Genomic DNA, 22,369 nt, shown 5'->3' on the forward strand with positions numbered 1-22,369 from the left:
TTCCTCTTGCAGAGGTCTGGGGTTTGTGCTTCACGTTTTGTAGGCTCTGGGGAAATACAAGTGTAATATTTGTATTCCTGCAGCTTCACTGAGTAGAATCTGGTTTTCATGAGGTTCTTGGAAGTCTGTAAGTAGGTTGTTGCAATGCTGTATTTCCCTGAGACACTGGGTGAGATGGGGGTTGGTGGGACCTGGGGAACTGTGGCTGTGTGAACGCTTTTGGACAGTGACAGAGCCAATGAGAAAATTACAGGGGAAACTACATTAGGCAAAAGGAGATGGTGGAGAGCCAGCTTTGAACAGATGACAACATTGTCATGCTGAAGAGTTACAAAGAGCATTGTGTGTGCACACCATTGTAGGACTGATCGCTTGGTTTTGGCCTCACTATCACTTTTCTGAAAATGTAATGGGTTTAGCTTTTGTCCTCTGTATGCTCATCAAGGATCTCTCCTGTCTGACTCTGTCCGGGTGTGTGCTGTCACATGTCCTTGACGAATTGCTTTGGTTGCAACATCTGCAGAAGTGAAATCTGTATTTTCCACCTCCAGAGAGCAACCTCGAGCTGCTCTCAAATAACTGCGGGGTAAAGCTCTCACGAAACCTTTGCTGAATTATTTGAGTTTGAACTGAAGTGTTTCGTCTTTGAATAGTCTCGTGGTCTCATAGTACCAAGGAAGCTTTTAATATTGTCCATAATTACTATGTTTTGCTTCCCCATGCTCCCTAAATGTTTATGTGGTGCCAAGTACATATCCAGCTTCTTGCTGAAGAGCCTGAAGCAATTAGCGTGTCCCAATAGTTAAAGAGAATTCTGATGGACTCAGAATTGCTGCTTAAAATGGTATATGTCTAATTTAAGGTTCATTATGAGATTTCAATATTTTAAAAGTAGATTCTTTGACTACAAAGTTTACTAGTACTGTTTATTTTACCAAGTATTAAATGTAGGAATTTGAAGGATCACATGTATTTTCCATCAAAGCAGAAGTCTTCAGCTTCTGTACCATCTCCTTTTGCAATGTTCAGCCCTGTTCCACACCTGTGGCAACAGGGGAGATCCTGCAGCTGATGGCTGTAGAACTTTAATGCAGGCCTTTTAATCTTTTTTAAAATAGATTTGTGAGTTTTTTGATGTGTGGAAATAATCCTGTAGTTCCTGAGCTACTAAATTTTCTTTCCACAACAAAATCAAATTTTTAAATCGAATACTCAGAATGCAGGGCTTTCATAACTTCTGGTAGAGCCTGGCAGAAGTTTGCCTTTTCCTTTCAGAATCTTCAGGAGGAATTCCTGGTGTCTGAGGACATGTGGGAATCATGGCACAGTTACTTTATCTTGCACGTATTTGTTTTGCCATTCTCTGCCTTGTGTGACCACAGCATCAGTCCAAAGCAGATCTGCCAGCTGGTCCAGCTGAACCCCACCTGTTTTCCCATGTCCTGGTTACCTCCTTTGGCTAAGAGAAAATAGAAAAACTGTTTTTAACCAAACTTCACCTGTAAACACGATGGAGAAAGCAGCTGTAAGAAGTGTCACTCTGGGTTACATGGGACAATCTCACTTGTTAAGGCCCTGCTTTCCCACAGCAGAGCAGCCATGAGCAGAGCCTCAGCCCTGCTAGCTTCCCACTCCTGCTCTGACACATCACCTTGGTTACATTACTCTGTTGCAGGTCATTGCATGTTCCTTACTGAATCTCTTAATTCTCTGTCCTTCTGCAACCCCAACTTTCCCATTTTCCCTTTTTTCGCACTTCTTTACACTCTTCTACTATTCCCTTTTTTGTTCCTCTTGTATTTATAAACTGGCACAGTACCACAGGCTGCATTTTTGAATGTTTTCATGTTGCTAAGTGATATTTTTCCTCTCTTCTCAACAGCCTGGTTTTCTTAGAAGTGTTTAGTACCTGCAGTTCCCACTTAGTTTCCCTAAATTCAGGTGCTTTTTTCTCTTTATCTCCCATAGCTAAACAGCAGCTTACCTTGCCACATTCACCCTTGTGAAAGCTTGTAGTCATTACTAAAACTGTTTTCTTGGTCAGTACTGTTTCAGAAGTGGTTATATTTCACAATGTATTTGTTGACTGTGTTGTGTGTTGTTACAAGAGACTTGCAACCTGCTCATAAGGGCTTATCCAACCTGGACCAGGCTCTGGAGTGTGTGATTTGAAGCCCATCATGCTGCAGCCATTATCAATGCCCCAAAGTATTGTGAAGCAAATGATAGGTTCATTATTTGGCCAATCTGCTCATTATGCTCCACTGGGTCTGGAAATACAAAATTACATATGGATTTTCAGCTACTAATGGTACAGTAAGTAATCAAGATGAAAATACAGTTTTCACCAGCTACTGGAGTCGAACTATCCATAAAAATTCCGCTTAACCCTTGTGAAACTGTGGATGAGTTACCTATATCAGTGTTCTTTCAACTTAAATCAAAGTTAAATAGCTGTCAGAAAAAAACCCAAACAAGCACCATGAGCTTAGATGAATGCAATAGGAAATACACATCTTATGCAGGCAGAGAGAGTTCATCCCCAGGTGACAGGCCTGTACTGCTTCTGGGACTGTGTGGGAGAGGTGTTAGTGCCACAATGGCACCACAGAGGCTTTGTTAGCCTGTCACTGAAACACTGGGCATTCAGATGGCTTAGAAGTGCTCAGCACCTTTAGACACTGTAAGGACGAATTTAAATGTACTTTTTCAGACCATGATGCACAGTAATCTGTGCACAGAGAGGAATATCTGCCTTGCAGAGCCCCAGCATGTAGGAATTTCTTACTGTCATTTGCTGGAAACTAATAAGTATTTTTGGTTCTTTCTTTCCCCAGCAGATAATTTTCCTCTTAAAATAATGTTGAACCAGTGGGATGCTGTTACTCTGCTACTGCTGTTACCTGCACAGAGCCTGGTGTGAAGTGGCAGGGTCTGCCTTAACATGCCACTGTAGCACGTGCTGAGTGTATTTCCCCATCTGACAAGGATTAGTTCTGACACCATTGCTGTGCTGATGCATCCTGGCTCTGCACCAGTGAAGCTATTGTGTCAGCAGAGTGTTGTAAGGGTCTCTGTCTGCACTTGCAGAGAAACTGTAAAACAGCAGATTTTAATTCCAGGTGGCAACAAAATCTGAAATGAATAGTGATGAACAATTTTGTGCTAAATAGTAAATCAATGATATTTTTAACTGGGGTACATAACTTTGAAGAATAAAGCTTCTATCAATTTTACTTCATCAGAATGAAATAGAAATAGCAAGTTTCTTCCCGAATACCAAACTGCTGTAATAAGAATTCTTCACTTAAACTGTCCAAAATGGTTAGTTTCTAAAAATGTGTGACACACCTGTAGTGGCTAAATTTTCATAAGAATTTAGAAAGTGCTTGTGAGTACATATCTATGAGCAACTTTGTTACCAGCTAGAGGTGCTTTTAATCCAGTTTCCCTCTGGTTTCCACCTGGGATTGTCACCTTGTGGAAATGCTGTGGTTTAGAAAAACATCTTTGCCCAGCTTTGGCAGAGAGAGCTTTGGCTGACTCTTTTGCAAAGGACTTTTTCCTCCTCTAAAGATTTGAGGTGGTCCAATGGCACTGTAGATGAATGAAGATGGATGAAAGAACCAAATTGTGGAATTGTGTCTCTGAGAGGGCAACACTAAAGTTGTCTTGAAACATGACAACACACTCAAGGGCTTGGGTGTATTTTTTGTAGATGCTAAGTAGGCATTTGCTGCCACCATGTTCAACACTGTGACTGCTGTGACAGTCATTAGTACTACAAATAATGGTTTCAAACCTAATACTCAGTGTTTTTGAGTGGGACCAAACTCAGTAGAAAATTGATAAGTAAACTATTTAGGAAGAATTGGCCCAGCTGATACCGGAATGGATTATGGTACCTGCATCTTGATATTTTTCTAAAAATTACTGTGGTTAGTGCTGTAAATCAAATCATTTTAGTATATTTTCTAGTGGAAAATATATTAATACAATGATTAGTTAAAAATAACTTTACATTCTTTAAAAAAACCCCACTTCCATGTGCAGACATTCCATAAGGCAGCTGAGATCTGCCAGTAGAATCGCAGAATTGTTTAGGTTAGAAAAGGCCTTTGAGATCATCAAAGATAGGATGATAGGTAAGACATGGGGCCAGTGGGAGGCCCATTTCCATTTGGATCCTACCTGTATCACTAAATGCTTCACATGTCTGCCTGAATCCCCTCTGGCTGAGCAGCTGAACTCTGTTCTTAGATCCCCGTGGACTGTGGTGGGCCATAGATAGGGTTACATGTCTTCATCTCTAACTGAATCCCAAGGGCTTCATTTCCACACTGTGATGTCTCCAACCTCCTCAAGCTGCAGTTCTTACCTGGAGCTCTCTGCAAATCACTGTTTTGCAAAGCTGCTTTTTTTTTTTTTTTTTTTTTTTTTTGCTGTTGCTTTTAACCTTTCTTGAAGCTATTTAAATTTGTGGGGTTTTTCCCTATCTTTATGGTGAATCACACACTGAACATGAAAGAAAGGTGCAGAAAGGTGCTGCCAAATGTGAACCCAACCAAGCAGTGAGTGAGTGCACTGGGATTGTACGAGTGATCCAGCTGTGGTCAGACACAGCAGCTTCAGGCTCATGGCTTGGTCTCAACCATCAGGTGTACAAAGAGCAGGCACTTGGTGCCCTCCCAGCTGCTGCTCTCTCCTCTGGAGCCGGCTGAGTCAGGCTGCTCTGCTTGCACAAGTGCAGCACAGTGCAGCCACAGCACACAGCAGGGGCAGAGTGAAGCTGAATGAAAACCTGGGCACTGAAAGGATATAGTGGGTAGAGCGAATGGACAAAGAGATGATACCCTCTAGTGGTGTTGTGGTCGACAGAACTGCTCCTTCTGAAAAGAGCAGCTGGGTGAATCAAAAATTCAGAGAATGTTCTCAGCCTGAGAGCCCATGCCTCCTCAAAAGCAGCTGGGATACTCCTCAGGATAGATCTTCCTGAGAGACCTCTTTGCTTTTATGCATATCCTAGCTGTTATACTTATGTCCTTGTTGGTGTACTGGCACAGTAACCCATACAATGTGTGTATTTATTGTGCCAGCAAACAAGGACTAGAATATTCCCTTTTTGCAGGTGAGGCAGAGAGCTAAACTTCCCAGTTTCTGAGTATATTCAGGTTTGCAAATTCATCCAATCTCAATTCAATTTAAGCCCAAATATTCAATGACACTTAAATGTTATTTACTTATGTTGGGACACAAAACATGCCAGAGCAGAGAACCATGAAATTCATAATTTAATAGAATTCCTCAAATAAATAGGAATGCATTTAGTTATTTACTATCATCACCAGATGCTTCCACAAGACTGAGGTAATGGCTTACCACAAGAGAATAACTAACTTTTCTAAAACAGGATTATCTTCATTTTCCTTTCCTGACTTGACAGACTTCCCACTGCAGTTTGTTTGACTATAGAGTTAAAGAGTGTAACAATTTTAGACTGAGGCAAATTAATCTTTATTTTTTTAATTTTTATTTTTTGTTTAAGTCAAGCAGCCCTTGGGTTGTCAGCATTTACAGACACCATTTACAGACTGTCACATCACAGCAAGCTGAGATCAGTGCCACCTTATGTTAATTTGCCAATGAATCAACTCTTTAAGATACAAATTAATGGAACTGATATTAAGAGAAGAAGAAAAATCTTAGCTGAAGAGGGAAACCTCCACCATAGGAAAAGGGCTTGGTCATTCGATGGAGAGGCAGCCCTTGCCAGAATTCCTGCTCCATCTGTGAGACCTTCTGGCAAACTGAGCTGAACCAGGCAGGAGCAGCCTCCAGCCCTGCTCTGCTTCCAAGAGGAAAATGCAGCCGCGTTGTCGTCACTCAGAGAAGGAGTAGAAGGAAGAAATAAGTAATCTGCTGAGATGGGAATGGTAATGGAGATATATTTTGAAACGGATGTAAATCCTGTTTGGTGACGTGCTGGTGAGTCACCAGGGTGGGTGGAAGTGATTTTGCATAATAAGAGTATCATCTGCTTTCTGCAACAGCAAACACAGGCTCTGTGCAGCAGCCAGTGAGTCATATGCTGTGTACCGACCTAAAAGGGAGGAAATCTCAAAATATTTACAGTTGCATTTCACATCTCGGGTGGTGCACAGCTATTCTGGTTTCCCCTGGACTGATGACATCCAACCAGGAGTCAATACTTTGGAGGAATTTTAGGAATATGCTGCTCTAGACTCCACAGTGTTTAAACAGAATAAAAGAGAACAGACATGAACAGGAGGACAGGATCTTTCAGAATTAACATTTATAAAGAGTGAGGCTGAATTCAGAATAATTGTACTGAGGTAAATTTTCAGTGGCACTTTCGAATGAGCTCAGCAGAAGCAGTGGAGCTCAAAGGAAGACACATGTAAAAAAGGTTGTGCTGAATCTTAGAAATATTCACAAGTACTTATTGAATGAAGATTATTTTTTCCTCTTTTTTTGGAACATTTTATTTTTCAGATGACAAAATATGCTTTAACATTCAGAATGATTGCTCTTATTTGGGTACACTGATAACACAAATGTAATTACGTCCTGCAGGTTTCTATCTCCTTTTTCCTGTCCTCTTGGCACTGTAGGAAACAGAAAAAAAGCCTAGGAAGAGAAGACAGCAAAATATTGTATTTGTCAGGTTTATAGTTGTCTGAGTAGGCCCTGTATATATAGAACTAGAAATTCCTCAAATTACAGAGCTTTGTAGAACACAGCTAATGGAATGTCTGACTACTTTCTTTTTAATTGCATTTAGATTTTCCTGCACTGTTACATTAGGCTGATAGAGCATCTAGTCTATTTCTGAATAGACTGTAAACAATTAAATTACCTGTAATACAATGAATTACCTGTAAACAATTAAAATGTGGCAGTACATGCTTAATTTTGTAATACCCACAGAGATAAAAATGCATTCAAAGGAAAAAGTCAAAGATATTTAATTAAGACTTGGGTATCAGGGCCATAAAATTTCAGGCTTGCTCTGCCAGGAACAACTGAAGTGCTAAATGTTTACCCAGTATGATACTTAGTTACATAAAATACTGGTTTCATAACTAGGTTTTATGATTTACTTTCTTAATTAGGAACAAAGTGTAGTCTTGGAACAGAGTACAAGGTAAACAGATTTTATGTGGAGGAGCTCTGCAGAGACTTGGGTAAATGAGAATAAATCCATCACTGCTCTGTGCTACAGCTTTGTTTGCAGGATGAGTTTTCCAGGGACATTATGGTTAGTGCCCCATGTCCTTCTGCAAGGCTGCAGTGACTGATTTGAGCCCTTTTAGGAACAAATTCAATGGCTCTTTCTGCTGGGGAGCACCACCCAGGTATTTTGAGCTTCTCTCTGCATTATCCTTTCTTACTTCCACTTAATATCCTTGCTGGATATTACACTTGACATCCTTTATTCAGGTGCCTTAATCAGTAGATATTTAAACACTCCCAAATGAGGCCTGGTGCACAGCTGAAAATTGTATTTTCCAAGAAAATAATTTTATTTCACTAGCTACCAGTTTATTTGAACAAGCCTGAGACACCCAAAGGGACTGGAGGGAGACCTTAGACCTTACGTAGGAATTTTATGAGAATTTTCTTTTCATTATTTTAAACCTACTTTAGAGGTAAATATAAATTCCCTGAAATCCCCTTCTCTTATTCATCCCCTGCCCATCCGGTCCTTTTACTTCCTACACTCATTATTTCAAGTAGCATGTTTTGAAACCAGCATACGCAGAGCAGACATCACTGACAGCATGAGGAGGAAAAGCATCACTGCAGTGTGCACCAGGCAGCACAAAACCAGAGTGGCTAAAACACAGTCCACACTCCACTAATAGGATCTGTGGGAGACGACCCTTTTTTAGCAATTAATGAAGAGAGATCAGATTTTAATGCCTTAATCATCTCTCAGCGTGAGGGTAGCAGCATGACAAATTAAACTTGATCCAAAAAATTGCACTTTTAATCCCTCTCCTGCTAGGCTATACCACCTCAGGTGCTGAAGTAAAGGAAGAAAAACAAATTGTAAAGTTTTTCCCCTTAAGTGTTCTGCAGATTTTAATTCTTCACTTGCACATTGCCATCAACCTCTTCCTGCCCTGCATCAATTGCTCTCCATCCATCTCCACAGGCTGAGTAGTTCCCATATGATTACACTACTGGAGGAGATGGAATCAGACCAAGGATTCAACGGATCCTGGGTATTTTCTGTTTCTGGAGACAGATTTCTTTGTCTCTTTCCCAATACAATTCCCAGTGCAAAACTAAGATTATCAAATTCATACCCTTGTACTGTTACCTTGCTGCATTAAAGATGCCATCTCTGTTTCATGGCAGCCAACATGCACTTCCCTGCCATAGGCTATTTTATAGCTACAGCACACGCCCTCTGCACAATGGCTGTGTGCCTCTGTGCCTCAGGGTTTGCTCTTTAGCTCAGGAGGGAGTCAGAATGGTGCAGATCCATCAGCATTGTGCCCTGGACACTGGGCAGTGAGGAGTAACTTTCAATAATCCAGAATTAATTATGATAAAAGGGTACCCACAATTGTATTTGGCTCTTTTAACAAAACAATGTAAACCTCATTTTCTCTCCTAGTCTCTTAAGTTTATTCTAAATACACAAATAACAAAACTTCCTTTAGCTATGGGAAAAAAAAAAAACAGTTTCAAAAAGTAGTTCTCAGTTCCACTAGGGGCTGATGAAAATAAAATGAAATTATTTACTTACTAGAGCTAACAAACATTTTAGCCATAAAAAAAAATCTTATTTGAAAGTATGTTTTTAAATTTAAAATCATAATGATACCAGAAGTTTAAATATGAAATCTGTAATAGTGACATTATTATTATTCTGCAGTAATTTTCTCAATGTTCCACCAAAAGTTGAAATTTGAAAGGTGATGTGAAATACTAGTGCAAGAAAAGTGAACATGGTTCAATATAATGCTTTAAGACCCCACTTCACATTTATGGTCTAATTCCTCTCTAGTGGTGGTAGTAGTAACAGGAAAAGAAGGAGAAGCCCTTTGTTGCTCTCTTGCCATTGGTTTTTCAAGGGTTTGAAAACTGCTAGGAAAAATAAGTGTCAGAAGATAAAGTTCCTGCAAGTAGAGCTAGAACTGAAATCACAGTGATGTGAAAGCACACATGGCAGCAAGGAGCAGCCTACCAGAGCCCCTTAAACTTTTAAGTTAAACTGAAACAAAATATAAAGGCTCCCCCAAGGTTCTGCTCCAGTGTGTTCTTCATTTAGAGCTCTTGCTCTAGGAAGTTCTGCACAGTTACAGTGTGAGACACTGATGTGTTGGTCATGTTTTCATTTGAAGACTCAGGAATGTCTGGCAGTTTTTCCTGGGCCATGCCCTATGCTCACCTAGGGCACACACAACTCCTGGGAAGGAGGATGTGTGTTAGGCTTCTTTATTGCTTCAGACACCATTATATCCCATTGCATCGGGGCTATTTGCTGGGAAGCAGCTTGATTGAAATATAATCTCCTTTGAAACTCTCTTTTTATAAAAATAATGCATTTTTAATCTACCAAAACATTACCACAGCAATGAAAAAGTAGCTCAGATCACTGCCCCAGTCACCCTGGGTGGCACAAGAACAGGCACCAGAGCTGCTGGCAGCACCCATGTGGGTAAGGGATCTCAGCAGACCTCAGTCAGAAAGTAAGATTGCTGGGAGTCAGTATTTGTCTGGGAAGCTGCTTAGAAGCACCTCAGTGGTCATCTGTTTCGAGAAGCACAATGGGTGATTTGACAGCTTGGACAGCAGTGTCTGACCTGAATCCCTTCAGAGCAAGAACATGGGACCTACCACCTGGGATGCAAAGCTAAGGTCTGTGGGATCCTGGTGAAGATCTTGAGCCAGCCTTAGGGACAAGAGCTTTTACTCCAGAGACTTTGTGTTCCTACTTGCAGCTCCCATAATGCTGGAGAGCTTAATTTTGGATTTCAGTGGATGAATCCTTTACAGCTGACAGCCATGCTGGGTAATGGCATGTAGTGTGGAACTGTATTGCTCTGTAAGTTCTCACAGGGGAAAGAGTCATTCCTGCTGCTCTACTGCAAAATTATTCCAGAAAGGAAACCTTTACCTGGGATAAAATCGCCCCCTCAGGATACGATCCCACAGTGCCTAGTATTCATGAGGCTGGTTCCAGCCCTGCAGGGCCCTTGTGAAGCAGCTCTTGCAATACAAACTGCAGTCACCATCAGTACGACTCAGTGCAGAATCTCTGTCTGTCATTTGGATTACCCAAGCACAAGCTTTAATTATAATCTGTTTTGTAGGTGTCTCATGCTCTTGGTTGTTTCCCAACGTGAGTATGCAAGAGGACAGAGTGGAAGTATCTCTGGAGTTGAGCACTCAGCATTGCACCTTCTGTTTCCAATTATACAGCAGCAAACTGCAACACCAAGGTGGGAGCAAGGCTCTCCCACAAGGCTAAAACAAGGAAAGGACAGATGGCTTAGTGAAACAGAGCACAAGACCCAGTCAGGGCACACGAGCTGGGTGCAAGCCCAGGCCGGGGGCTGCTGTGCGGTGCCAGCTGCTGCACTCCGGTGTGTACGTGTAAACCTTTTCTATCCAGGCGCTCACCCGGGCAGGAGAGAGCTGCTGCCCGCCCGCGGCTTGTGTCTGTCCCCGGGAGCCAGCGCCGGGCGGCGGCCGCGTCCCTCCCGCTTCTGGGAGACACCCCCGGATGCGAACAGCGGGAACGAGCCGGGAGGCGGTGGGGTGGGAGAGCGGAGAGAAGAGGGAGGGGAGGGAAGAGGGTTGAGGGAGGAGAAGGGGAGGGGACAGCCAGGAGTCGGGGTGGGGTGCGGGTGGGAGCAGCGGAGATAATAAAGCCGGGGAGAAGGGGCAGAAGGGCGGGGGGAGCCGGGGGGAGCCGGACGCGCGGGGATGGGGCTGGGGGCGTGAGGGGCCGGGGGGGCCGTGCCCGGCGGGGCCATGGTGCCCGGGCGGCGGCGGCGGCTGTGAGCGGGCGGCGCCATGGGCTGCGGGGGCAGCCGGGCCGACGCCATCGAGCCCCGCTACTACGAGAGCTGGACGCGGGAGACCGAGTCCACCTGGCTGACCAACACGGACTCCGAGAGCCCGCCCGAGGGCGGCAGCGCCGAGGGCCCCGGCCGGGAGCAGGGCGGCCCGCGCCCCGGTGAGTGCGGGAGCAGAGCGGGCACCGCGGGGAGGGGAACGGCGGCGACACCGTGTGTGTGCACCTAGACATCGTGTGTGTGCACCTATACATCGTGTGTGTGCACCTACACACCGTGTGTGTGCTCCTACACACCGTGTGTGTGCACCTAGACATCCTGTGTGTGCACCTACACACCGTGTATGTGCACCTAGACACCGTGTGTGTGCACCTACACACCGTGTGTGTGCACCTACACATCCTGTGTGTGCACCTACACACCGTGTGTGTGCACCTATACATCGTGTATGTGCACCTAGACATCGTGTGTGTGCACCTACACACCGTGTGTGCACCTAGACACCGTGATGTGCACCTAGACACCCTGTGTGTGCACCTATACATCGTGTGTCTGCACCTACACATCGTGTATGTGCACCTAGACACCGTGTGTGTGCACCTAGACACGCTGTGTGTGCACCTACCCACGCTGTGTATACACCTAGACACGCTGTGTGTGCACCTACCCACGCTGTGTATACACCTAGACACGCTGTGTGTGCACGGACACCCGCTGTATACACACGCACACACGCGGTGTGTGTGCATGGATGGGGATGTACCCGTGTTCCTGCTGTGAGAAGAACGCACTCCGCCACTCCAGCCCCTCCGCCAAGAAATGCAGGCGCCCAAGTCTGCTCTGAAGCCGCGGGGGCTCGGAGCGCCCGGAGCGTCTGCCCTGCCCGGCCAGCCCCGCCGGGAGCGGCCCCGGGACCGGGCAGGGCCGGGAGCGGCCCCGGGACCGGGCAGAGTCGGGACCGGGCGGCGCCGAAAGCGGCACCGCCGCGCTCCGGGCTCGGGGCTACCAGAGCTCTAGAGATCCGCTGGCGGCGCTCGGCTACGAGCGAGGGCGTAGGGATGCCGTCAGCTGTGGAGCTATGTTATTGGAAGGGAAGAGAACTCCATCCTTGATGCTCTTGCTGTGGAATACCTGCCTTTTTCTTTTGCAAGACAAGTAATTTAGGAAATAAATTGAAATTAGGGAAGAGGCAGCTTTCCTCCACACTACCTCTGGTGCCTTCTGATATACAGAAAGTTGACCAGAGGGTGGGTTGCACAAGAGCAGACCTGCCAGTTTGGATTTCCCAGCTCTTGTCAGTATGCTACATCCCAAGCTGAGCACCTGAGGTGTTACAGAAGCGACAGATATGGGAAAGGGATTGAGGAGCTCTGATCTGATGAGCAGTTTGAAATTATTTAAGAATTATTGTGTATTGCAGCAGCATCTAGAAATCTCAGCTTAAGTCCAGAAATTCATTGTGCTAGATATTGTACAAATGGTTGCTGCCCACAATAATTATAATTTCCCTATAAAGCAGTAAATGCCTATAGGCAGGTTCAGATGAAAAGAAGTAGCTTTACAGACTTTTTGTAGAAAGTAACAAAGCACCAGGAAGAAATTATGAAAGTGCAGGAGTGAAAATTCACAAAGGCAGGCATCACAGGCCAGCTGGAACAGGGAGACCACAACTCTCTGCTAACCAAAATATGATAGGGAGGGAGCAGTCACAAAGAGTCTGTGTTGTACTCCTAACGGCTAAAGAAAGACTCTGTCATAGTCACATGGGAAATGATGAGAATTTGAAGGGGAATGGGCCTATGAAATACCATATTAAAGAAGATTAGATAAGAAATTTAAGGAGGTTCAAGATGATGCTGATCAGTAAGTTCAAATGACAGGTAACAGTGTCATCTCCAGGGAAAACTAAACAGTATTACATTTTTATCCACACTTATCATTATCTTAGCCATGTTTACTTTGAGCTGGTGCCTAAACATCATAAACAGAAGCTAGACAGTCCAAGATCTGACTCTGAATAGGAGGTAATAAAGAGGTAGATCAGTAAGTATTCTTCGTAGAAACATGTGGTAATTGACTTTGTGTTTAGAGATGAGAATACCAGAGATAAGAAGAGAGCAACACTTGAGACCAATGGAGACTGATGAGGGCATGAAAAGCTTTACAAGAAAACCTTGCAGAAGAAATTAGAAGGAAGGTAATGAGGAAAGGACAGAGTAGAAGCAGAAACGATGAGTAGGACTTCAGTTAGGTCAAGATTCACTCTTCAACAGAGCTGTGGTGGCAGCAGTTTAAGGAACCTGAGGAACACACACTGCTCCAAATTAGTGCCCCAAAAGTCATAAAGTACTTAATGGAGAGCTGTTGTATGGTAGGGTTTGAGGTAGGGAAGGAATGGGGATAAGGAGAGGTACTCCGGTACTAGAAACAACACTTTAAGTGAATTTACAGATGAAAGGGAGAGGAAAGAGCAATTGGAGGGGCAAATGTGGTCAGATATAAGACATGAAGAGGAATGCATGCCTTCATTGTGAGAACTGAAAACTACCTTAGAGTGAGAGACAAAAAGGAAGGGTAAGGGAGGGGACAAGAGCAGGATGGGAGAGATGGGGAAATGGGAGATGACACCGGCACAAGGCAAGGTAGGAAGGGGCTGGAACTGGGGCACAGGAAGGGAGGAGGCAGCCAGGGAAGGGGGCACCAGCCAAACAAGGATGGAGAAAGAGGATTAAGTTCTTCTCTTTCATTTTTCATTTGGAATAAATTGGCAAAATTCTGTGAAGAGAGAGAGATAGAGATAGGATAAAAGAAATATTTTGGGGAAAAAAAAAAAGATTTAGGGAAAAGACAAAAGCAGTAAGAGTGGTTGTGATTGCAAACGTCTCAGTTGTAGAAAAAACAACAGATTTGGACATCAAAATGTAAAGAGGAGTCAATTACTCAGAAATGTCGTGTATACAGAATCAGAGAGTGTATCAATGAAGAAAGGGTTAGTAACTACAATTCATTAATCTTAGTAATTTCATACCACCACAAATTTCATCATATGCTTCTCTTTTTTCAGCTGGTACAGCTTTCTGTGCCTGCTCTCATTGGAACAATATGTATTTCTGTAGCCAAATGTTTGTACCTTTATCAAAGCATTTTGAAAGCTTAAATATTATTAAATTAATAGGGAAGTATTGAGGTTTTTATTGGTTGCTATAACATATCTAAAATAAGAGAGATGGTCTTAGGTTCATGAAAAGTGACTTGGGTCATGAGAAGTCACCAACAGACACAGATATAGGTGGTTGTAATTTTTATAATAATGCATATTATGTAACTTGATAGTATTGCAGCACACTGCTGAGGCTTTGGCAATGAGGAATAGGGCAAGCAGGTGTGGATGAAGAGGGATAGAAAAGTAATAAATTACTTCATGAAGCACTGCAGATGCTGGAATTGAAAGGAATTTTCTGGAAAATAAGAGTACGTACTTTTCATACAATGAGTGGCTTCTTTGAGGGAGAAAAAAAGGAAAGAATCAGAGTGAGCCCTTTCAATAAAGCAATTTCCTGGAAGAACATCATTGCTATGTGAGCAAAGAACTTTTCACAGGACTGAGCTACTGCGTAGGCTATAGCTGGAGGAAATAATAGACTACATTTCTGCTTAGTAACCATTCCTTGATCCTTGCAACTCTTTGCACAAATTGCTTTCTCTTTAGAGGGTCTGATTCAGCTAAGTGGAAGCGTTAGCAAAGTAATGACTTTCGGAGGAAGAAATAATCTGTGGGTACAGATGAACCCCCAGGGCAGTCACCACGGGTTGCACACAAACCATGGGAAAAAGGTCAAATTCACAAAAAGCACACAAAAATTGTCAAGTATTTTGGAACATGTTTGCACAACCTGATATATTGTATTGGGATAATGTATTAAATGTATATACCCAAATGTTGAAATGTATATGTATATGTACACATGCATGTATATGTATATCCTAGAAATTTAAGATGTACAATTTACCACCAGAAACCAGAACTGTAAATGTATTCTATAAACACATTCAATATAAACTAGCAAAAATTAATATTGTTTGTTTAAAAGCAGGTTTAAAGCCATCTTATTTCTACTTCTTTCTATTTTCACTGACTAAGTTAGCTGCTGTATTCAATTATTTTTCCTTTATTATACCTGAAAGTGCTTCAGAGTGGATATGGTTTGTTGTCTTGTGGTCAGAGAGACTTTACAATCAATTTACCTCATGGGCTGCAAGTACCTTAGGAAAGGATCTCTCACTACTGTTTTCCCACAGCAACCAGCACAGTAAGACCCCAGTCTTTAATAGGAATTGTTATTGAAATACAAATAAAAGTAATTAATTTTTAAATTATGTAGCAACCAAGTAAAAAAATAATTCTCTCATCTCAGAATGGAAAAGTTGAATACTGATTGCCTCAGGACTGACTTCTTCCTCCTCTACTAAATTGTTTGTTGACTTATCATGATGTCACACACAGTATCAGATTAAAAAAAAAACAACTTTTTGTTCTTTGAACTTTACAATTTTTCCTTAGTGAAGTAATTTTTTTCCTGAGGCATATTAAAGAAAACATTATCCGTGTTTCACAGACTCCCCGATGTACTCAGAAGGAAAACTTGCCCATGGCATCAGCAAAGGTAACTGCAGTAAATGGTCTGCCAGGAATGAAACCTGCAGTTAGGATCAGTGAAGACATTCGCAAAATAGCTGTGAAATGGGAGGGCAGTCGAGTCCTTGAGTCCTTTGTAAAATAAATAGAGCAAATCAGAGGAATACAGGAGAAATTTTATCACTATCTAGCAGTGTGGCTGGCTAACAGTTTATCTTGCATAATTACCCTGGTATGTGTGTATATGAACGATTCTCGCCCTGCTCTCTGGGGCTGAATGCCTGGCTCATGCTGTTGCTCCGCTGTTTTCTGGTCGCCGACAACTCCAGGACGCTTTATGGACCAGGCTCATCATTTGCAGCCAGGCTTTGGTCCAGCCTCAGGGTGCGGAATGCGGCGTTTCCGAGGCCGCCTTTGCGGGGCGGGTTTGGGCAGCGGGTTTGGGCAGCGGGTTTGGGCAGCGGGTTTCGGCCGGGCCGGGCCGGGCCGGGCCGGGCCGGGCCGGGCGAGCCGCGGTTGCCGCGACAACGGGGCCGGCGGCGCCGGACCGCGCCTCGCCCGCCAGCCGTGCTCACAGACATCGACAGCGAGCATCAGGCTGTAAATTAAGAACCCGGCGCAGCAGAGCGTTTTTCATGAATTGGACTGCAGAGAAATATTTAATAAACCATCTGTTTTAGGTCAAGAGGTAAAGATGGATTAGTGCAATACGTGGCTGTATCAGGATCTCTTTGTGCTCTTATGCCCTTATGTTCTTTTATTAATGGGTTGTTTCAAAATCTGGTTTGTTTAGTAAACAACTATAACAGCAATTCTGATGTGATATTTTCAGGAGATAGCCTTATTACAGTTCAGAGTTACAGTAAAAGTGAATAAATGCAGCTCTTCTGGACTGTAGACATATTGCAGCAATTCCCTTTCAGTCTTAGTCCAGACCTTGGGTATAATAATGCATTGTGTTTGTGGGGCAATGCTTTGTAGAGGGGAGCAGGGTACAGGGTTGGTTTCTGTGAGGAGCTGCTAGAAGCTTTCCCCACAGCCTGAAGAGCCAGGCAGCTCCAAGATGGACCCACCACTGGCCAAGGCTTAGCTCATCAGCAATAGTAGTAACACCTTTGGGATAAGACGTTTAAGAAGTAAGTGGGGCAAGAACCTGCAGAAGAGCAGCTGGAGAGAGGAGTGAGAATATGTGAGAGCAGCACCTTTGCCATTTCCCGTTCAACACGTTGTGGGTTGACCTGGGCCAGATGTCAAGCACCTACCAAAACACTCACTCACTCCCCTCCACAGCTGGACAGAGGAGAGAAAATTTAATAAAGGGTTCATGGGTTGATATAAGGACTGGGAGAGAGATTACACGATAATACTGTCACTGGCAAAACAGGCTCAACTTAGCGATATGAAGTTAATTTACTACATGAACAAAATCAGAGCAGGATAATGTGAAGTAAAATAAGCCCTGAAAAACACCTTCTCCCCACCTCTCCCTCCTTTCCAGCTCTACCTCCTCCCCCAGTAGCTCAAGAAAACCAGGAATGGGGGTGGGTTGTGGTCAGTTCATCACCAAGGCTTCTCCTGCTGCTCAGGGAGGGACAGGATTCCTTCCCCTGTTGCACTGTGGGGTCCCTCTCACAGGAGACAGTTCTCCATGAACTCCCCCAATGTGAGTCCATCTCATGAGCAGCAGCTCTCTGTGAACAGCTGCAGTGTGTCTATCCCATGGGCAGCTGTCCTTCCAATACTGCTGCAGTGTGGGTCACCCTTCCATGGGTGCAGTCCTCCAGGGACAGGCTGCTCCAGCCTGGGGGCAGGGACCTCTCTCCACTGGCTCTTCCACAGGGTCACAGCCTCCTCCAGGCAGCCACAGCTCCAGCGTGGGTCTCATCCGCAGGTGCAGGTGGATCCCTGCATCCCGTGGGACCTCAGTGGGCTGCAGGGACACAGCTGCTTCACCATGGGCTGCACCAAGGGCTGCAGAGGAATCTCAGCTCCAGTGCCTGGAGCACATCCTGACCCTCCTTCTCTGCTGACCTTGGTGTCTGCAGGGTTGTTCTCACTCTGCTCTTCTCTGGCAGGAAAATTACCACTACTCTACAACCTTTGGGATTTTCTTCTACAGTACATTGTATACTAGGGGTTTGCTCGGCATAGAAGCCAATCAAGAATTACAGTATTGGCCTAAATCACTATTTATTGCTCCACAAGAGAGCATTGAAATTATTGGAAAAAATCAGACTCAGATGATAAATACAACTTTTTGTAATGACCATATTTTTCAGCCCAACCCTAGATGTTAATTCTGCCATTCCATACATTTTCACCTTTGTTGTCATTTGATAGTGCAATGATGGTTTAATTTCACATTTCAGTTAAAAAATGGCACCAATACTTATTTGGCCCATCAGATCATGCTAAGCAATCTACCCCACCACCTCTGGAAGTATTTTTAATTAATTGGTTTTTAATAAATATCTACTGCCACAAAAAGAACAAAGGAAGCATCAATAGATAGCAGAACCTAAGTAAAAATGTGAAAGATAATTAAGAGATGAGAATTTTTTTTTCTATTATGACCTTTCAGCTTGCTCTTCTGTGAGATGTGTCAGACTCAATTGCAGGGAAAACTTCAATCTTGTGTGAGAGTAGGTGGTTCAGATACTGCATGAAGCCTCCTGACTGGTCCTCGTGTCTCAGGTGGGAGCAGCCACCTCTCAGACCTGTGACAGGAAGGGAGGGCAGGGGCTGGACAGGGTTCTCCAGGTGCTTCCTCCTTCCCCAGCAGCCTCTCCATTGCCTCTGGGATTTTCTCAAAACACTGCAAAAATTGTAACACCAGCCAACCTAAGCTGTGATAATCTTTCCACAAAATCTGTCAGGCTTTGATTAGCATCCATTTAGTTAGTGGTTGATAGTCTTGATAAACCCTGCCTACAGTCTAAAGCAGACCTGCTAGGATTGATCACCCACAGTTTACCCCAGTACAATAATTTGCCCACTGATAAAGTAAATTTGCTAAAAATGTCACGTACAGGAGGACTTGAATTACATGAAAGGCTTTCCCAGCTGTCACAGTACCAGAAAGCAGAAAGGCTGTTGAGCATCAATAGAGATGATTTGCAGGAAGATTAACTGGAACCATCTCTCCAAATGACTTCCCTGTGAAAAAAACCCTCTTTTTTGCCACATTGAAATCTTTAAAGGCAAAAATATTCCTAGTTACTGAGAGCCAAAGGTCTGTCATTAACTAAAGGAAGGGGTTTTAAACTGTCTCTGCAGCAGGTGGTGGGGAGGAGGGATGGTGAGAGAGGGAGAGTGTCTGAAAGGGTTTGAGCAGGAAACCTGAGTCGTGGTTTTGTCAATGGCAGATCCTGCCTGCAAAATGCTCAGCAAAATTACTTTTTTTTTTTTTTTTTTGTGGAAATAGCACTCTTTCTCTCATCCCAGCCTTTATATCCTGGTCCAGGACATTTAAAAATGTTTTTTTTCTTTCCTTTGGGAATGTATTTACACTTTCCAGCCAGTTCTAATTCTGCATGTTCTAGTTTAGGAATGTAGAATTCACAGCAAACAATTAAAAATTTAATTAGCTTTAAGCAAAGATTCATGACAATCTCAAAGCAGAGGAGCAATATATTGCATACAGGAAAAAACAGATAAGAGTGCAGTTTACCTTGTTGTTCATTGATTAAAATTTCTAAAATTTCCACATAAAGAACATATTGCAGTAATTCAGCATTGAAGTGGCCAAAATCTCTTTTCTTTAACTGTAGTCAGTTCTAGTAATATATTCCTTCATAGAAACAGAAATTATATTGCTAGTTGCAACCTTTTCCCCTCAGATGTTCCTGCAGATTAAAACAGATTGCAGTTAAAAGAAACATGGGATTGAAAGTTGGGTTTTATCTTAAATAAAATCTGTAATTCTTAAGACTCAGGAACAGAATGATCAAAACCAGCAGTTTATTGTAAAGCTTTCTCTTTAACCTGCACCAAGCAGCCCTCTTTTCTGGAGTACAGGAGCAGATCTCTCTGGCTGTGTGGTGAGTGCATACATTTTTCAGCAGTTGTCTCACGTGAAATAAGTGGCTTGGTCCTTTGCTGTACACAAAGAAATAATGCAATAAGGCAATTTTATCTTCTGATGAATACATTGGAAAATAACACACCAGTATGCTTCCCTAGACTGCCACAATGCCTTTTCTGTTCTGTTTAGGAAAAATCCAGCTTAAAAGTAAGTCAAAGAGGTAGATGAAGGAGTTGTATTTTACCAATTAACATGAGCAACTGGGGGCTGTGAGGCAGGACTTCACATTTTAAGTCTTTCCTGAGTCCACTGAGCTCCTCTGCATTGCTGTTTGCTTAACCGAGTCTAACATTTTAAGCAGGTGATTAAAAGAAAACAATGTTGAGCCTCATTACTCCTGGGAGATGGGAGATTTAAGCTAGTTGGTCCCGATGCATGCTAGCTACTGAAGAGAAAAATAACCAGCCCATTCTTTATTGACTGACTGAAATATTTTGATTGTGGTTTTTTTTTTTTTTTTACCAGTTTCCTAACAATGTATATAGTTGTGTTTCTGTCTTTGTACATTTTGTCTGGTTATTGTCCTCATGTTGCAATTTTCAGTTTTGGAAACTGTTAGCATTTCCCAAGTGGGCCATCAGAATTGTTTCAAGCACTTGCAGTACTAAAAACATGAATATCTGACATTTGCACAATACTGATGCTTGAGTGCTTTCTGAATGTTTACACTGTGTGTGGAAAAAATGGAAAAATGCAATTTATACAGACAGATACCTTAAAGCCAAAGCACTTCATGATCATGGTTACTCTGGTTAAGTCAGCAGTATCCCTCTGTGTATTCATGGACTGTAAGGCTGGGAATGCCACCAGGCCATACAGCCCACTGGACTTCCCTGAGTTAATTCCCATAGGGAACATACCTTTGGGACATTGAGACTGAATTTACAGCTTTCCAGTGGTTGACATTTTGCCCAAGCCTTTGTAAATTATCCCAGTAGTCGATCACTATTTTTTAAAACAAATGTGCAGTGTACAACTCAGCGCACATTTCATGTACCTTTAAATGCTTTTCATGAGGATTTATATTTAGTCTGCCTAAATATTTTTGCTGCTAATCAGCAATGATTATTAAATGATAAATGATACATTTTGCTCATCTTAAAACTCCATGTGTGATTAGCTAGGTAATAAGACTGATAGTAATGCTTTCCATGTCTGTGTTGGAATGAGAGCTCTTTTATTAGCACATCCCAAAGGAGAAGGAAAGCCCAGGTTAATGAGAGGGAGAGAAAGAGCATGTGGGCACCTACAGCTGTAAGGCACTGCTCAGAACAGGGTGGGTGCTACTGTGGGAAGGATAACTGAGAGAGGGCCAGAAGCCTGCTGCTTGTTTTCCATCTCACTCAATGCTCTCCTGTAAAGAGAACCTCTTTTTTGGCATTTTAAGGATAGGTTTAGACAGGAACTGAGCCAAAAGCCAGCACTTTTGGAAAACAGGCTGATTTGCCCTAATTTGGACTCATGATACAAGGTAGTGTGCACCAAGTGTATAATTTTAAACATGTATTTTTCATGGGCTTTTTTGAAACACAGCTGGTATATTTGCATGTAGAAAAGTAAATGCCCACACTCTCCATCCTTCTAAAATCCAGTACTATGAAAATCAGTACTATGAAAAGCACTTCAGAACTTTACTTTTTGTGTGTCAGTTTTTCAGTTTGGAGGAAGGAGTGATCTGTTTCTGGCACATCATGTGGCACTGATTAGTTGCTTAATCTTTCCTGTGTCATTTTCCCAGGCAAAAGATGTACTCGAAGCTGTCAAGGTCTTCCAAAATATTGCTAACACTTATTCCAATAAGCAGTGAAAATATAGCGAAAACAGGATTCTTCTATCTTGTTCCAGTTATCAAAATTTGTACCTTCATACATTAAACTCTGTTGTCTTTTGAAGCCCTTGCCTAGCACCATGATTGCAATTCTCTCAAGTTTTGTATCTTCCCTTGATGGTCAGGCCGGTTCCCTATAATTCATCTTCTGGACTCTATTTGCCATGAAGAGCCCTTTGTGTGGAGATTTGAAATGATCACACATTTGTTAAAGAACGTTGCAGCATGCTTTTCCTATTCAGGATAAATATAAATTTTATATTCACCTTTATTTCACAGACATAGTTGCAACACTGTTAAATTTCACAAGATAGTTATTCTGTGATTCTGTATCCCCATTTAAAATAAAAATATACCAATATGCAAAGATTTAGCACGTACTTGGGAAGTTAGGCCGTGCAAGTGATATCATGGTTTGCAGCTTGAGAGTTTGTTTGTTCTTTAGCATGAGCTCACTTCAAAAAAGCATTCCCCTGTAAATATGGAGGAAGGCACAGAGCTCCTGGCCAGTGCCTCCCCACACCAGTGGTGTGCCTGGACATGGCTCAGCCCTGCCTGCCTGAAGACAGCTTTGGGGAGACTTCCAAAATGTGTGGAAAGTGAAAATGTGTTTGTTGTATTTTGCTTCATGGTCTATAATTCATATCACATTAGAGTTCAGAGAAATCACTCTGGAAAATGATTTGGGAAGCAAATTTATTGCATTATTGTCTTTACTGATACAAAACATCATTTCTGATAATATTTTCCTGCTGCAGTAGGTC

At 42.9% G+C, this 22,369-nt stretch overlaps 1 protein-coding gene across 4 annotated transcripts in view; it reads left to right on the plus strand.

The window, feature by feature from the left end:
- Positions 1 to 10,875: 10,875 nt before the first annotated feature.
- BAALC (BAALC binder of MAP3K1 and KLF4) overlaps positions 10,876 to 22,369 on the plus strand; it is a 29,334-nt gene continuing 17,840 nt past the window's right edge. For 2 of the 4 annotated variants that reach the window (XR_012054242.1, XM_030266538.4), the window contains exon 1: positions 10,876 to 11,218. Coding sequence is in view for 3 of the 4 variants with exons in the window: in XM_030266538.4 (XP_030122398.4) it covers positions 11,056 to 11,218 (163 nt within the window). In the remaining variant the exon portion in view is untranslated. The remainder of the gene's footprint in view (positions 11,219 to 22,369) is intronic. The other 2 variants (XM_030266537.4, XM_012571990.5) reach the window with 2 other exon arrangements.

The sequence above is a fragment of the Taeniopygia guttata genome, chromosome 2 (genome assembly GCF_048771995.1).
Source record: "Taeniopygia guttata chromosome 2, bTaeGut7.mat, whole genome shotgun sequence".
NCBI lineage: Eukaryota > Metazoa > Chordata > Aves > Passeriformes > Estrildidae > Taeniopygia > Taeniopygia guttata.